Source organism: Glycine max, chromosome 3 (genome assembly GCF_000004515.6).
Source record: "Glycine max cultivar Williams 82 chromosome 3, Glycine_max_v4.0, whole genome shotgun sequence".
NCBI classification, from domain to species: Eukaryota; Viridiplantae; Streptophyta; class Magnoliopsida; order Fabales; family Fabaceae; genus Glycine; species Glycine max.
Genome location: NC_016090.4, coordinates 25,788,877 through 25,808,054, shown reverse-complemented (window position 1 = coordinate 25,808,054; position 19,178 = coordinate 25,788,877). Strand labels below are relative to the sequence as shown.

The following is a 19,178-nucleotide window of genomic DNA, read 5'->3' as shown; positions in this document are numbered from 1 at the left end:
GTCTTCGACCATTTTTTTTATCTTCAACCATTTGGTTAAAAACTAAATTCTTAGAATGGTGTACGCACTCTAATTTTGCTAAGACATAAAAATATTTCGTTCATGTAAAATATTGAAGATCGGATTTCAAATCCAATGCCCACGCATAGATTTGGGGCCCTTTCGGCCGAGATTATCATTTGCCACTCTAGATTTGAGTGTTGGCTCCAATGGACCAAAGATCAAGACTATACCTTCTCTTTGGAAACAAAAACTAATGTGGAGAAGTTGGTTGTATGGACTTTTTATTATTTTGATCTACTCAATTTGATGACGGAGACTTTTACGTTTTTTTTTTGTTATCTGAATTAGGTATTTTTATTGATTTTTTTCTCTTCTATAGATGTACATTTCATACGTTATGATTGCAATATTTAAAAGAAAAATCACTCTACCCTCTCAAACTATCATGCTTTTATTTTTATTTATATTCTTAACAACCTAACCCCTTTTATTCTATCCATTTTTTATTTCTATTTCTAAATTAAATTTTCAATATTTTTTAAAAGAAACCATCAGTAGTTAAAACTAACCTTATATCATAATTTAAATGTGTTCAATGAAAATCTAAGATATAATTTATACACGCAATATATATATATATATATATATATATATATATATATATTTATTATGAATTTAAATGATAATATAAAGTTATATAATTAAAAAATTATTTATCATAAGTTTTATTTAATTTATACAAAAAAAACAAACATTTATCCAACAATACATAATACTAAAATCTTAATTTGATAATATATATATATATGAAAGTTGAAAAGCTTTTCACATTCCACTATTTCCTGCTTTTTTTATGGTTGTTATTTTGTTTTAGCCTTATGTATTGAAATTGGCATCATTAGTTGCAAATTTAGCATTATGAATAAGCAATATACTCTCCCAATAAATATTACCAAATGAATGAAATAAGAATTAGCTTATTTAATTTCTTGAACAATGTTAGCACCAATCTTGACAAGAAGGGTCTTATTATCCCAGGTTATAGTCAAAGTGCGAAGGAAATTGTGGAAGGTGCACTATTCCCTGAAGCTGGCGTAGACAACACAAAAGTTGGTCATGCAGGTGGAGTAGGTGGGCTTGTGATTGTGAGAGACCTTGAATTTTATTCCTATTGTGAGTCTTGCATGCTACCATTTTATTTTAAGTGTCATGTGGGTTATGTCCCTTCTGGCCAAAGAGTTTTGGGTTTAAGCAAGCTCTCTCGTGTGACCAATGTGTTTGCAAAACGACTCCAAGAGCCTCAGCGTCTTGCAGATGAGGTGTGTTTTGCTTTGCATCAAGGAATAGAACCAGCAGGTGTTGCTGTCGTTCTTCAATGCACACACATCAACATTCCAGACACAGTTTTTGACACAAATCACAAAGGGTTGGTGGAGACACTAGTTTCTTCAGGGTCTGGTGTTTTTGAAAACAAAGATGCAGACATGTGGGGTGATGTTTTTGGTCTTCTTAAGTTTAGAGGAATTGATAAGGATAAAGTACATGTTAAGGGATCATTAGACCAATATTGGTGCCCTTCTTTGTCATCCAAGATTGGAGAAATCAACCCTATTATGGTCACTGCAGTATCTTCAATTCTCAAGTCTTTAGGTGAGGATCCAACAAGAAAGGAGTTAGTAGGGACTCCAAGTAGATATGTGAAATGGCTGATGAACTTCCAATATTGCAGTGACATTGATGGGAAGCTGAAGCTGAATGGTTCCCCTTGGAGTGGGGAGGTAAACTTTGATGAGAAAGAGGTACACTCAGAGCTAAACTTGCCCTTTTGGTCACAATGTGAGCATCATCTACTTCCATTTCATGGTGTTGTTCACATAGGATATTTCATTTCCAAAGGGTGTCACCCCATTGAAAAATCTCTTTTACAGTCAATAGTGCTTTTTTATGGTTTTAAGCTTCAAGTTCAGGAGAGGCTCACCAAGCAGATAGCAGAAACTATTTCTCCACTGATAGGTGGAAATGTGATAGTAGTAGTGGAAGCAAGTCACACATGTATGGTTTCTAGGGGGATTGAGAAGTTTGGAAGCAACACAGCTACCATTGCTGTATTGGGACGCTTTTCAATTGACCTTGCTGCAAAAACCGCGTTTTTGGAGAGTATTCCAAAATGAGTGTTAATGAGGCTAGCTCACTCCTGGAAGGATTTCTAAATTTTTCCATTCTCATCATTCTTTGCATATTTAAGGTTTTGCTTCCTTCCTTCTTGATGTAATAACCCAATACTATATATTGTATTGAGGGAGTGAGAATTTTCAAAGCTAAATAAGAGTTGAAGTTCATTAAAATTATGCTACCAACCAACTTGGACTGAATAGCATTGTCCTCACTGTCTTAGGTGTTATACTTGTTGAAATACGTACTACCAATCAACTATACGACTAGGTAAACATCCTAAGTACCATCTTATGAAAGCAATGTTCTAGGCAGAGTTAAAGACATTTAAATTGACATTTAGACTGGAAATTATACTCAAATAATTTTAATAGTTCCTAAAATTGCAGGCACAATCAATTTCGTTTCCTAAGTTACAAAATTCTCATTTTAGTACATTGAACTACCAAGCATCGATCATTTAAGTTCTTATATATTTTTGTAGTAGGAATACATGATAAGAATCACTTTATAATTTCTGTGACTAAAATACGATTTTTATAATTTAAAAAGTATCTTTATTGGTGTCCATAATTTATTTTACAATAGTAAACTCATCATATGATTTCTAATAAGTTCAGCAATACATTGTGGTAAAAACTGATAGAAATATGGAGTAGTGTTGCGCAACTACCCTTGCAAGAGAGTGAGCTACTGCATTAGCATGCCCCTTCACTAATTCTACTCAAAAGTTTGGAACAATGGACAAATACGATTGCAGCCATGCATTAATAATGGAACCAGCTTCTGTAGCATGAGTTGAGCTATAAACCTTGTCCACCAATCCCTTGCATTCAGTTTCAAAGACTACATGAGACATATCCAATTCAATTGCCAAATTTAGAGCTTGAAGCAATCCCAAGGCTTCTCCTTCTAGCACAACTATACGTGATGGAAATATAGAGATAAGACCGAATAACATGTTGAATATAGGGATAAAACTGAATAGATTGTCAAAGGCATATATACCTGAATTCGCATCATCCACCATAACCGTGGCTTGACGATATAAGACCCTTAATTAACCTTGAGAGGATTACTATCCACACTACTAGAAAAAATGCTTTCAACATCGCTATTTTATGAGATCATTTGTAGCTTTTCAATTTCTCACTCAAAATAAAATCAATTGCGACAATTATAAACAATATCAACACACTTGAGTGAAACGTTTGGTTACATGCAGCAGAAGAAATACATGAGACTTATACTTAAACAATATTAATTAAGGATATGATAACAAATAGTTTGTAACTCATCAAAACCTATAAAGGACATATGTTTATCTATATATCCTTGATTAAAGCATATAACTTCGACAAAATTACAATTTGAAATACCATAAGTAATAATACAAAAATATGGTATAGAGAAATTAATATATCTTCAAATTTAGGATTCCTATAGTCCTAACAATATTGCCCACAAATAACGAATGACAATAGAGAGTTAATATTGAAAGTCATCACATAAAATAATATTCTATAAGAGACTAACACAAAATCCTTAATGTAGGTCCTAACAACAAAGTGATTACAACCAATCAACAAAGTGGTCACAAATAGTATGTCACAAGAAAACCATTTTATCAAGACAACTAAATTTAGTTGCTCATGTATGATTAATTAGGCATTTGAGGTAGAGATCTTGTATCAATACAATTCCATTTATAGGACATTACTTTCAATATGTAAGATCCTCCCACTTGATAAAGAAAAAAATAGTTCACTTAATGATTTCAAGAAAAATTGACCAAAAGGCTAAACAAAATCCAACTATTTTCTTTATCACACTAGAATCATATCAAGTAATGTCATACCAATAGGGTATGTCGAGTATCCACATGATAGCTATTTGTTTCTATAAAATACTTCATTAAACTAATTTGCATCGTGATATGCAAATGCAACATTTCAAAATAATATTGGATTGCTTAAAAGAAAAATGTTCAATTAAAAAGGTTTGACATTGAGGCTAATATGGAACAACAAATGAAACAAGAGCATAAGTTGTCACATACTCAAAGAGTTAAATATTTTCAAATAGATACAACCAAAACATGTCTTTATAGAGGGGATTTATTGTTTGTTGAGATCTCTTTCTAAAATGTCAAAACATAATAAATAAGAAATATAATACTATAATGTACAAGAAAAAAAAACTTCAATATTGATTGGGTACTCATACAAATATATGATATAAGTGTAGAGCGTAGCCTAAAAATTTTGAGAAACAGTGTCACCCTTGTATATGGTTGCATATTTATAATCTAAAAACAATAAGAATAATTTATTTATATGACAAGTTAAAAATACTACTAGAAAAATCAAAATTAGTAACAAAGTTTTGTGATAGAATATATCCTTCACAATTATTGATGACCTTTGTGAGGAATTTATAAAATGTGATTGACATGTATTTCCACTACTACAAAATATAGATTTAACTTCGCTAAGTTAACATCAGTTTTTGATAAAAACCGATGTTAACAAAAATACGGTGGCATAATGGTAAATAGCGTAACTTTTTTAACATCGGTTATCCAAATAACCGATGTTATCACAGTAGGTTAACATCAATTTTTAAAAAACTGATGTTAACATCACTTCCTTAACATCGGTTTGCCCATAAAATCGATGTTGGTAAATGATAAGTTAACATCGGTTTTTTAAAAAACTGATGTTAATGTTAACATCACTTACTTAACATCGGTTTGCCCAAAAAACTGATGTTGGTGAATGATAAGTTAACATCGGTTTTTTAAAAGAACCGATCTTAACATTAATAACACTTTGTTAACATCAGTTTTTGGAGAAAACCGATGTTAATGAACTCGATTTTTTTAAAACTTATTGGCTCCACACCCTAAGTCAGTCACGTCTGTAGCACATCTTTGTCTCTGGCGCAGCTCTGGTGTCGCTCGCATAGGTTTTCCTCTCCATGTCGGGACTCTTCTTTCTCACTCCCACTCGCAGCCAGGTCATTGCTATTATCGTTGTTGGTGTCAAGGTAAGCTTCATTGGTTGGTTGTCACTTTTTGTTGTTGGGCTTTTGAAGTTAGTGACATGTAGGGTAGGGTAAGGAAGAGACAAGACTCTATATAGTGACCAAACAAACAACCCCTTGCAAGGCCTTCGGCAAGGGCACCCTGCGTGCTACTATACTGTCCAGTGTCAGTGTTTGTGACTTTATGTCCTAAGACTAAAAGGTGTTGTTTGTTTGATAGCATTCTGGGGCACGGTACCTGTAACACCCTGATATATATATATATATATATATATATATATATATATATATATTATTAGTAATTATGTTTGATGTTTGATTATTTGTTGCGTTATTTTCATCCGTAATTATTCTTAAGGAAGTTAATTTAGTTAATAGAGGGGTGTGGATAGATAAGGATCTAACTTCTCAAAGAAGCCTCTTGAGAAAGCTTCTCAAAGAAGCCACGAGGAAGCTTCTGGAGGAAGCCTCTTAATGAAGCTTCTAGAGAAAGCTACATGGAGCTACCTCAATAAAAACGATGCCCAGCGTTTGTTAACTGTTGGCTCTTCTCAAAATTTGGTCTGCAACTCTAGAAGACACTTTTCCATTACCTGACCGTTGGGATCTTTGAGAAGATGTCTGGAGTGTGCTAGAAGCCTCTTAATGAAGCTTCTGAAGGAAGCCTCTTAATGAAGCTTCTAGAGAAAACTACATGTAGCTGCCTCGGTAGAAATGCTTCCCAGCCTTCGTTAACCGTTGGATCTTCTCGAAATTTGGTTTGCAACTTCACAAGATACTTTACCATGATTTAACCGTTGGGATCTTTCCGAAAATATCTGGAGTGTGCTAGAAGCTTCCGTTCCCGAGAGCATCTCTTATTTAAGCATTTCAGCCTTTGCTTTCTTGTAGCTTAGGAAAAATGCCATTTCTTCTTCTTTCTTTCTTCCAAATCCATTTCTAAAGTTCCAAGTACTTTCTCCATCACCCACATCCACCATTAGCCACCACAAACCATCATTGTTCTCCATTGAAAACCCACACCGAGAGGAACCCTTCAACCGAAGCAGAATTTCCAACTTGGCTTGCGGTTTCGGTAGAGAACGAAAACCCTAATCTTATCTTTCATTTTCTTTCGAGGTAACCATGGTTCTATGCTTGTTTCTTGTTAGTTCCATCTTGTATTTGCATCTTTTCTAACTTTGCAACCGCCATTGCATGTCTTATGCTTCCTTTGAAAAACCTTAGAGAAAGAGACTTTGTAAGCGTTATCCTTTCATGAAATGCATGTTATTTTTGTAACCTACACTGAACCCCGGTCACACTGGCGTGGTTGGAATTTCCAAATTACGTTCCTTTGTAAAACCCGAAATACTCTCAGCTCTTTCATGTAGTGATGTGGGTGTTTGACCCAGAGCACTGTTACTAGCTTTGTTTTCTGAAATCCATACTAAGTCTCCTTCGTTTTGGCATGGTAGAGGCTTGTGCGGAATCGACAAGCAAGGACAAAAAGGAATCTTCAAGTGACGCGACGAGGAATCCGTGGGGTAGCTCACTATAGGTAAGGGGAGTTTATTATAAAATTTACCGATTTAACACCATAGTTAGGGTCAGGGAACCTAGCTATGAGGATATCTGCCTGTCCCTGTTGCATGCTGATTTTTCTTCAAAGAAAATTACGTTTTAACTAATGGGATGCGATATATATATATATATATATATATATATATATATATATGTATGTATTGTGATGAATGATATTGTTTTGGTTGTTTGAAATGTGTTGTTTGAAGATCGTGCATGTGGAAATGATATTGTTGTGTTTGTTTGAATTGTTGTTGATGTTGCTATTGAGGATTTTAATTGATATGTGATGATAATGATAATTATGATGATATTGATTTGAGATGATGTTGTTAATAAAGACCATGTCAACATGAATTGTTATTATTGATGAATATGTGAATATGAAATGAGGTTGTTGTTGTTGTTGATATCGTCATCGAGATGAGATGATATTTAAGTTGTGAATGACATGGAAATACGATTTGGTGATTGATGTTGGAAATGCATTGGCATGTGCATGTTGTGTATGTTCGTGGGGGGCACTGTGCACTGACCTTTCAGGGTCTTTGGCACTAGCTTTTGGCCACGTTCATACGTTGGATGTTGTGTATGATCGTGGGGGGCACTGTGCACTGACCTTCCAGGGTCTTTGGCACTAGCTTTTGGCCACGATCATACGTCGTATGAAGTGTATGTCATGGGGGGGGGGGTAGAGTGTACTGACCTTGTCGAATGGCCCAGACGTGGGTAACTAGCGTGGTTAGAGAATATAAGCATTCCTGAGGGGATGCTTAGGTGCTTTAATTGGTCCATGGTCTTGGGCACTTACTTTTGGCCATGATCATAGCTCATACGACATAGGAAATAGAGTAACTGTGGCCAAGTGTACTTTGTACTAGGGGGCTGTCAACTGGTAGGGAACACCTTTGGGCTCCCAGGCTGATCACCTATGGGAGGGGGGCTGTTACGTGCACAACCGGGTGGTCTCGACAAACTCAGCACAGTTCCCTAAGTGAGAGTGTCGTGTGGACACGCTTAGGCTATTTTCTGATATTTGGTTGTTGTTGGTACGTACCACATTGCATCTGAGTGTTGAGTTAGGTGCATGCATCATTTTGTGCAGTCTTGATTGGGTCCATGGATGGATGATGAGTAATTGTTGGATGCGAATGATGAATATTTGTTGGATATGAGTGTTGAATAATGATTGTTGTGTATGCTTATCATGTTTGCCTATGTTCCTTGCTAATTGTGGTTATTTGGAATTGGTATTGGTTCTTTTATAATAAACTCACCCTTGCAATTTTGTATCGTGTGGCTGATACCTGTGATGATCACGAACCTTGTTCGTGGGAGCAGAATGACAGTGGCAGGGTGTAGGGAGTAAGATTCTGGTGAGGAGCCACCGAGCCGACGTGATGACGTTGGCGTTATTTTGGGAGAGAGTTGTGTTTTGTAATCAACTCCTCTGTAGTTGGTTTTTAAGTTTTATTTTGTTGAGTTAAAGATGTAAAATTGGAATTTTAATTATATATATATGAACATATTTAATTTTCGTTATGTGTATGACATGTACCGAGTTATTGTTTCTATGTAATTATTCATAATCACTTAAGTAATGGCGTGTTGTTGGATGAATTTATGTTGTGACAAAATCACTTCTATTTTCATAATCAAAAAAATTAAGGGAGTTCTTTTTATAAAAATTGAAATTATCGAATATTAGAGTGTGGATACCGTAGCGACGAGGCGGGTCGTTACAGTACCTCCATTGATATATTATGGGTGTTGTTGATGAGAGATTGAACAATGATTCTGATGTGGATGAAATAACAAGCGTAGGGCTGCACAAGTAATAAAAGTTTTTCAGCTTGAAGCGCCATTGTTTGTGCTTCCGCTTGATATGCATAATGCTTCTCATTCTTAATTTACTGGTTGGGCTAGAAATTTTTTAGAAGTAGTACCTAATTTAAGTTGAATATAGGCTCGAAGAAACTAGAAATGCATGTTATCTAATGGAGCATAATATATTTGTTTGTCGTCTAAGTTTTCAAACAAAACACTCTTCTCATAGGTTTATGCATTGCTCAATTTTCTTATGCATGTTTTCAACTATACATCTCCTCTTAGCTAGCAAGAAGAAATACACCTGATTGAAAATTATTAAGTAAAGACAGAAAATTAGAAAAGAAAGATAAATCTTACCATGGTATGTTAGGCATAATTTTGTTATTATCATTTCCACATCATTCGTAGGTTAATTAATATTAGGTTTAGCAAAGACATGTTTCCTTATTAGTCACTAAATACCAAGTGAAAATTAGAAAGCTCGCATGACTCAGTTGCATAGATGAAGCATTAGTTATCCGAGCAAAGGCATGCAAATAGTGCCATATGTGCAACATATGAAGGCTTTTCGCAAGCTCATTCAAGCAATTAGGTTATAGAAAAAGAGAAAAAAATTCTTGGCCGGACTTAAAAATAATTTTTTAGCTGATGTATGTGTTTACTGCAAGTTGAAGAAAAGATGGTTAAGTGCTTTCCAAATATAGTACTGTGACATGTTTATTGTTTAACTTATTCATGGTTGTATGGCTGAATTTACTAAGGCAACCACTGTTAAGTAGTTAAGCTAGCTTTCTCGGGAACATTGAAATTCAACCCTTACATGTTTTAGACTGACCTAGTAAGGGTTGCATGTCTACTAAAACTGAAAATTCAAATATCCTCATTCTTTCAAATTTCAATGAAGTTTCCATTTTATCAACAAATAAGTTTGATGTTTTAAGCACTACATAAAACTCATCATATGGTTTTGTTTTTGAAGAAAACTTAGGTACACTACTATCATAGTTACTTGTGGTATTATTCTTTAGCCGAAGTTACAAATTTACCTAAACTAATAGCATTAACTTTTCATCTTAACCATTATTAATTTGTGTGAATTACTGATGTAAAAATTAAATTTTAATCAAAAAACAATATTACGAGCACTTAAAATGCTTCATACAGTGTATTGTCTTGTTTTTTCTTTCTACATGTTAATTTTGAAATCATTCGTTTTAATTTCGTTATTTTACTAATATTTAAATACTTGTGTAGGAGTTGATATTGTGTATAGTTGAAACTCTTTTTACTCTACCATAAGCTGCATACTTGTTAAGGACTTATTGCATCTTTGAAGCCGTTCCTTTCAAGCCATTCTCACCATTTTGAAAGCTGCAAACTAGGTTTCAATTAATGTCTAAAATTTGAACTATTAAATTCTTAATTGTGCTTCTATTGTGACACAGTAGTTGATAATTGATTATGGTTTTGTAGTATCTATTTCTATAATTGAACTATTAAATTCTTAATTATTCTATATGCAGAGACTGACTTGTAGTTGCAATATATATAATTGTTGTTGTGGGCTGAACTTGGATTGCTTGTGAGCATATTCACTTATTGTACTATCTGACTGTGGGTGTAGCTTTCATCTATTTTTGAAGTTGTGATTGACAGGAAACCAGTTAAGGACAAGCCAACTATGGATAGTGGAAGCAAGACTAGGGGAAGTGGCAAGGTTAGTGTAATTCTTTTATAGTGATAATTGTTTGTAATTTCAATTAAATTTAAACCAATAGTGAAGAGTGTGTTGCCAGAGCTGCTATTGTTTTTTGGGCTAGTGCAATATGGATGAGTTTGCGAGTTTAGTTTGATAGTGGTTGTGCATAATGAAAATATCATAAAAAAAATCATGAAAGTCAACATATCAATGTTATATGCTGTTTTTTTTTTGTTTAACAAACAAAAGCACACAACTTTTAGAAGTATGTCCTAGCTAGCTTATTGTGTAAGGTGAGAACAGTGAATGTTGACCACTGACTAGAATACCAAAAAGTCCATCTAGAAACCAACCCTGTTCAGTAAACATGAGTGTTCACCCTAGACCTTTTACTCAGGCTCAATCAGTAGCACCTAGCAACTATCTAGTCACTAGAGAAAGTTAATCCAAGAATGGTGTCATTGGAGTACAAAGTGGACACTGTGGTACCAATTCCCTTTCTTTTCCATTATCTTTACATCGTGCTATGTTGGTTTCCTTTCAACTGACCCAGGGTTCTATTATTGGATTCCTTGCTTTTTTCTTTTCCTCCCTACACTTAAGTTATTGAAGATGAAGTTAGAGTTTAGACTTTAGAGAAGCACACTGATTATTGAATAACATTAGTCCCATTTAAGACCCTCTAGTTTAAGAGTTTAAAATCACTGATGTGATAAAACCCTCCAACTTAAGATTAGCCACATTGATTAGCCCTAAGAACAATGGCCTTCTTGATTAAGATAAGATCAGTAGTTTCAGCTCTATTTTTCAATATTCAAATATTTAGGACCTATAAAATGCTCCAACTACATCAATCTATTGTTTTTTTCACATGATTTTGGTTTCCTTTGTTATTATTCAAAGAAAGAAAGCATCTAAACTAATTTACTACTTTCCCGTATGAGTAAAGAATAGGCCTACCTCGTCCCCTATATATGAACAATATATTCCTTGTTTAATTCCCTTTTAAGTTGGCACCAAGTAAACTGTGATTGTTTGCAACTACTAATATAAAAGACCGATGGTTTCAAAGTTGTTTGTAGTGGAAAGACAATTCTTTGAGGACAAAGAAAACTCTAAGACAGGGAGTATTGATAGGTCTGTTATAAAATTAAGGTCTAATGTGGAAGGAAGGCCCAAACGTAATTAAAGACTACCAACCAAGTTTAAGGGATTTGAACTTAAATGAATGTTTTTTTTATTTAAATGGAGAATTTACAATTTTGCTAGTTTATGCCAGTTGTCTTACTCCTTTGTGCTTGCCAGCTGTGTAGGAATGGCATCTTTGACCAATTTCCTTTTATTTAACTATAGATGGCTTGATGAAATAATACATTGGACAATTCCAATAATTTTATAGCATAGTGTTGTTTTATAGCTTATTCTCTAGGTTTTGATAGATCTTTAATCTATTAGAAGCTCTTATGGAAAAGATTACCAACTTGAGAGGCATTGTTGCATAATGGAATGGTTGTTAATCATCCTGGTTGTGTGCTTTGTCATCATGAGCTAGAGAGCTTGAATTATCTTTTTGTATAGTGTAATTTTTCTAATCTATTGTCCAAGGTAGTTTTTATGTGGTTGGGGTTTTAACATGGTTCAATCGAATCTGGTGTAGCAACACTTTTCTGAGTTTGGTTCTTTATTTCATGGAAAGAATATGTGAACTGCTAGATTTCTTTTGTGGCATGCAACATGTACAGACCTACAATATGTGAAAGCATGTGTCTCAATCTGCCCTCTGACGGGGGCGCGATCCGAGACTCGATGGGTGCGTCTTCCAAGGAAGGAAAATGCACGGAGTTGTCACCAACGTTTATTCGAAGAAAACGTCGGAAAAACCAAAATGGAAAAGGTCGAAGGTCTGCGTATTTTGAAAATGAGGGTTCAAGAGTTTTTTATGCATGGGGAAGGTATTAGCACCCCACGTGTCCGCCACAAGGTATGACAACCTTTAATCAAATGTGCAAAATCATGACTTCAAATTTGTTTTATTTTCCCTTTTTACGTTTTCTTATCTTTTTGGGTCGACAAGAGCGGGGCTCTTGCTCCTACGTATCCTCAATTGTGATGAGGAACTCAGACCTACGTAGTTTTTTAAGTCAAAAAATTTGTGGTTTACATTGTTTTTATCTTTTTTGAAAGATTGATTTTAATCGAACAAAAGTCATTTTAAGGCGTTGGATCTTTGAAACAATCTTTTGATTTTTGAAAAGAGGAGAGAGTCGTTAAGGCGTTTGACCTTGAAACGACTTCTTGATTTTTGAAAGGAGAGAATCGTTAAGGTGTTGGACCTTGAAACAACCTCTTTATTTTTGAAAGGAGAGAATCATTAAGGCATTGGACCTTTGAACGATCTCTTGATTTTTTTATGAAATGAAGAAGTTTATGAGTTAGTTTTATTTGGTTTTGGCTCACTAATCTTCAATCCCCTTTTTAAGATAACTTGCGGCATTAATGACCGGTTAGCACTTATTTTACATTGATGAAAAGAGTTTACGACAAACGATCGGTCAAAATTTATTTAAATGGTGATTAAGTGAGATTACAACACAAACGATCAGTTAAAATTCATTTAAACAATGATTAAGTCAGATTATAACACAAACGATCGGTTGAATTTTATTTTAACGGTGATTGAACAAGATTACAGTATGAACGATTGGTTGAAACTCGCTTTAAACAAAGAAAAAGATCACCAATGATCGAAGAAGGAGATGAAGATGCATAAACAATAAAGGGGAACCCTAAGGGTTCATAAATCAAATTCAAATCCTTAAAGCAAGCACTAACTGGATGAAGAATGAAGAATGGATGAAGAACAAATAAAGAACGACTGAAGAACGAACGACGAGCGGTGTAGGAATCAATCACGGATGCGATTCGGAAGCGTTTCAGCCTTGTTTTCTCTTCATTCTTCTTCCTTTCTCTTCTTTCTTCTTCCTTTCTCTTCTTTCTGGACCTCTGGACCTCACGGAACTCAGGGGCCCTTTACTTCAGCCTTCCTACGCCTATTTATAGCAAAATGAGGGGAAGAGGTTGCACAGCAGCTCGCCCAGGCGAGCTGGTTGCTTCAGCATTAAGCCTTCTAGTGGGCCCAAGGGCTGAAAAATGCCCCAAAAGTGACCCTTTTGCCGCTCTTTAAATATTTTGCACATTTCCTTCCAAAACGTCACAAAACCCTAGGAATTGCACGTCAATTGGTGTTAAGCAGCTCAATTCAGTTGGCAAGAATCCAAATGTTTGCAAATGATCATCCTCGGACGAAATTAGGGTATGACAGTTGCCCCTCTTTACTTATCTTTTATTGAAAATAAAAGGGAAGTAAAGATAAAGTCACTAATTTCATTCGAGGGATCTTACCATCCTAGCAGCCACTAGCGGAAGTTCAAGCAGTAAAACCTGTGAAAACATAAAGACCTTGGGGTTCTTCTTTTTCTTTCTTTTTCTTTATATCTATTTTTTTTTATTTTTTTACTTTTTTTAAAAGCATAGAAATAGAGGACGTCGAGTCCTATGAAGCACAAGGACAAAAAATGAAGACATTGTCGTCTTCAAAATGTAAAGGAGGGCATTGTTGCCTTTTGAAGGCATGCAATGACTGAAGACAATGTCATCCTCGAAATGTAGATGAAGGCATTGTCGCCTTTTGAAAGCATGCAATGATTAAAGACATTGTCGTCTTCGAAATGTAAATGAAGACATTGCCGCCTTTTGAAAGCATGCATCGCCTTTTGAAAGCATGCAATGACTGGAGACAATGTCGTCTTCGAAATGTAAATGAAGATATTGTCGCCTTTTGAAAGCATGCAATGACTGAAGACATTGTCGTCTTCAAAATATAAATGAATACATTGTCGCCTTTTGAAAGCATGCAATGACTGAAGACATTGTCATCTTCAAAAAGAGGCAGATGACCATAATTTGTCTCTGTGTGCCAACGGACTTGATTGTCTCTGGAAGGCAAAGGAGACTGCAATAGTCTTGAAAACAATGAAAGCGAATGACCATGATGGTCTCCGTATGCCATCAGACTTGATTGTCTCTGGATGGCAAAGGAGAGTGAATGACCATAATTTGTCTCCGCGTGCCAACAAACTTGATTGTCTCTGGAAGGCAAGAAAAGCAGATGACCATAATTTGTCCTCGCATGCCAACAGACTTGATTGTCTCTGGAAGGCAAAAAGGGTGTGGATGACCATGATTGTCTCTGCATGCCAACAGACTTGATTGTCTCTAGAAGGCAAAAAAAGGTGCAGATGATCATAATTTGTCTCCGCGTGCCAACGGACTTGATTGTCTCTAGAAGGCAAAAAAGGTGCCGATGACCATGATTTTTCTCTGTATGCCAACAGACTTGATTGTCTCTAGAAGGCTAAGGAGAGTGGATGACCATAATTTGTCTCCGTGTGCCAACGAACTTTATTGTCTCCGGAAGGAAAAGAAAGCGGATGACCATAATTTGTCTCCGCGTGCCAACGGACTTGATTGTCTCTAGAAGGCAAAAAAAGGTGTGAATGACCATAATTGTCTCCGCATGATGAAAGTCTACGATAGTCTTTGAAAATGTAAATGATAGAGGACTTTGAGTCTTATGAAAACAAGCCAATAGGTACTAGTACCAAAGGGCTCGACCTTATGAGAATGCAAGAGGTTGACTCTTTGAGAGGGCCTCTCATCCTCAAGAGAAATCTATGCACTTATGAACATGTTTTTTGGGGATGCAGGTGCATGCCACCTTTATCTTGAAATGCAGTAAATGCAAGCTTTGTATGCAACAATGCAACGCAAATGGAAAATTGTACAATGCTCATGACATTCTTTCCTATTTTTGGGATTTTGATTTTGATTTTGATTTTGATTTTGATTTGATCCTTTTTGTAGAGAACACAAATTGACTGTCTCTCATTTTTTTGAAAGATGTGATAACTCATGTAACCTCATCCTATCTTTTGCAAATCGCCTCGGGGACTCCCTTAGAGTGTATGTTCTGTTTGATTTAGTTACTTTACAATTTTGGGTGACGACAGTGGAGTCATTTGACATTTAACCAATCAATCGAAATATGGATCCTAGGGTTTTCCCCTGTCTTCTTTTTTGTTTTGTTTAAAACATCGATTACTCTGCAAAGCAAGAGAAATATAAGGCCTTGGGATCAATCGCATGCACCATTGAAGGATGGCAATGGATCATTGCACTTTGGTATATGACCAAGTGAAACTTTCTTGATTTAAGGTTGTCACACCCTAATTTCGTCCGGGGACCATCTGTTTGTTGGGATGCGAACATCACTTGACCGCTTCGAGGAACTTGACACCCATCGTTAGGCAATCTGTGAAGTTCTGCGACATGTCGGGAGTCGAAAGGAAGCATTATTGCGCAATCTGAAAAGTTCCGTAACATTCCAGAAGCCAAAGAAGGGATGATTGCGTAATCCGTAAAGTTTAGTGACATTACGGAAAGAAAACAAGTATCCTTACGTAATTCATGAAGTTTCGTGTCGTTACGGAAAAAGAATCAGCAAAGAAAGGGCAAAGGGGGTGTATTTAGTAAAATGGGGGGTTGCAAAAAGCAATTATCAAATCTGGGCCCTTCTTGAGGATTCTGGGCATTTCCTTGCTTAAGGTGGAAGCAATCTAGCTCGCCTAGGCGAGTTGAGCTCGCCTGGGCGAGCTGGGCGGCAACCACCACCCTCGTTTTGTTAAAAAATGGCTTCCGGGGCTTCCTGGACTCCCGTAATGCTTTCGTAAAATTCCCATAACCCTAAATAAGCATATTTTCACTTAATATGGGTGAGAAGGAAGAGAAAAAAAGAATAAAGTCAAGTCCTATATGCTTCCGTAACTTTTCCGTAAATTATGAAAGAAGGGGGGTGAACTTATCGAAATGGGGGGTGCAAATAGCAATTTTTGAAATTTTGAATTTGGGCCTTCTAGAGTATTTTTGAAGCAGGGTTGCTTCTGGAGGAAGCAACCCAGCTCGCCTGGGCGAGCTTGGCGGTAACCTCCTCCCCATTTTTCCTATAAATAGGCGAAAGGGGTTGTTTTAAGGATCCCTAATCCCCTTGGCTATGCATTTCAATTGTTTTGGGTGAAAAAAAATTGTTTCCGTGAAAAAAATCCAAGGCGAGATGCTTCCGTAACGCTTCCAAGATGTTTTCGTAAGCAAATCCGTGAAGGTTTTCCTCCGTTGTTCACCGTTCTTCATCCGTTCTTCGTTCTTCAACGGGTAAGTTTCCAAATCCGAGACTTTCAATTCATTTCTTGTTTTTTGGCTTTCATCTTTATTTCGTTCACTTTCGGTTTCTTTTCTTCCGTTTTTAACGAGCTTTAACCGATCGTTTAAGCCATTGTCTCGCCTAATAAATGATAAAATGAATTTTAACCGATTATTTGCGTTGTAATCTCGTTTAATCATTGTTAAAACAAAATCTAACTGATCGTTCACGCTGTAACCTCGGTTAAACTAAAAAGGCAAAATAATAATAAAATAATCAAAATATCTTTAAATAAAATAATCAAAAAATCGATCGGACATTTTTCTTTGGAAGTTTCCTTGAATGAATTGACTAATAATCAAAGTGAAACTAAAGTTAAAATCAACTCACGAATCAAGCTTTGTCCGCAAAACCGTTTATCCAATTGTTTTATTATTAAAAATTTCCAAGTTTGAAAGTCATGTATGATTATGAATATCAGGAAATGAAAACCGTTTTCCCGTTTCCCACGTGTGATCCAAAACTAATTGATTGGCGATCTCGGTCAAGTCTGTACTATGTTGACTGAAATACATTTTTCATTGACCATAAATGAAGCCAAATTCTTGGTTGTTGGAATCAAGACCACTAATTTTCATTGGCCATAGGAAGCCAAATTCTTGGTTGTTGGAATCAAGACCACTAATTTTCATTGGCCATAGGGATTATCTGCATTTTGCAGTACAATGGGTGAATCAAGACCACCTTTTTTGTGTAGTTTAATTTTGGTTTGTCTATTGATTGTGAATTCCTAACTTTGCTATGGTCCCTTTCATGGATGACTTATGCTGTATTTCTTTTCATTGTGTTCATTAATTGATTGCCGGGTAGGGGCTTTATCCACCATTCCGAAAAAAATAAAATAAAAATTCAAGTAACCTAAACTTGTAGATGCGTCATAAACACGATGGTATGGTTATTTTAATATAATATTTCATTGTTATTTTACAGTTAAATGATTTTGGGTAATTATAGTTTTTAAACTTTAAAATTGTTTTAAGGTTGAAAAAATCATCTAAATTATGAATATTGGTGTTGAAAGTATCCCATCATGAATAACCGCAAACAAATGGAGACATGTTAGTTTCATATTGAATAAAAAAATTGTCCAGATAAATTATATAAATAAAGAGTAATTCTTATTTTATAAATTGTGGTTTTACAACTAGAGTTAGCCTCATAATTTTCTTTGTCTATATCTTAAATGGATCCATTAAAATAACAACATAAATACATTTTTCATTGGCCATAAACTGAGTGAAGCTAAATTCTTGGTTGTTGGAATCAAGACCACTAATTTTCGTTGGCCATAGGAATTATCTGCATTTTGCAGCAAGACCACATTGTTTTTGTAGTTTAATTTTTGGTTTTGTGAATAACTTTGCTATGGTCCCTTTCATGGATGACTAAGGCTGTATTTCTTTTCATTGTGTTTATTAATTGATTGTCGGGTTGGGGTTTTACCCACCATTCCGAAAAAAATAAAATTAAAATTCAAGTAACCTAAACTTGTAGATGCGTCATAATAAACACGATGGTACGGTTATTTTCATATAATATTTCATTGTTATTTTAAAGTTAAATAGCTTTAGGTAGTTATAGTTTTTAAACTTAAAAATTGATTTAAGGTTCAAAAACTAATTGTGGATATTTCTAGACAGAGAGATGTGTTAAAAGTCTCACATAATAGGTTACCGAGTATAAATTATAAGAACATGTTAGTCCCACATTAAATAAAAATAATGTCAATATAAATTATATAGATGAGAAATAATATTTACCTTAAAAATCGATTTTATTGAGTTAGTTTCATAATTCACTTTTTGACATAGTGTTAGAATATATCCTAAACGGACTTCAAGTTATGGTCAACCTATGCCTTCCATTGGAGCTTTATGAACCACTTTGAATAAAGAGTGTAAAAGTTAACAAGACAATATTTTTTTACTATAGTTTATTTGTTGGTCCTATAATAAATTTGTTTATTTTATGGGAAAAAACATCTTTAACATAATAATAAGGATATTTTAGTAATTATAATTTATATTTTCAAGAAAAATTATTTAACCAAACATACATCTTAATTATTCTCAGGAATAACACATTTTTTATAATTAATCAAACACATTCTTTATTAAATACTTAGGAATAACATTCTTATATTTTATTCTTAAGAATAATATTTTTAGCAGTAAAAAAGTTATCTCTCAAACGAACACCCCTACAATTAGTAATTGGTAGAAAAATATGAAGCACAATTAGGGGACTAAACGTAGGTCATAATTGATGCTAAACCAACAAATTATTTGTTGGTTTTATAATAAAGTTGTTTATTTAATGAAAAAACATCTTTAACATAATAATAAGAATACTTTAGTAATTGTAATTCATATTTTCAAGAAAAATAATTTAACCAAATGTATATTTTTTTTAGTATAGTTTGTTTGTCATTTGTTGGTATTAAAAGTTGTTTATTTTATGAAAAAAACTTTAAGATAATAATAAGGATATTTTAGTAATTGTAATTTATATTTTGAAGAAAAATAATTTAACTAAATGTATATTTTTTTA

The 19,178-nt window shown here is 34.7% G+C and overlaps 1 protein-coding gene across 1 annotated transcript in view; it reads left to right on the top strand.

Moving 5' to 3' along the window:
* LOC100792675 (GTP cyclohydrolase 1) overlaps positions 1–2,310 on the top strand; it is a 3,057-nt gene extending 747 nt beyond the window's left edge. The window contains exon 2 of the mRNA XM_003522166.4: positions 1,042–2,310. Coding sequence (XP_003522214.1) covers positions 1,042–2,174 — 1,133 coding nt within the window. The 3' untranslated portion in view covers positions 2,175–2,310. The remainder of the gene's footprint in view (positions 1–1,041) is intronic.
* Positions 2,311–19,178: the final 16,868 nt, after the last annotated feature.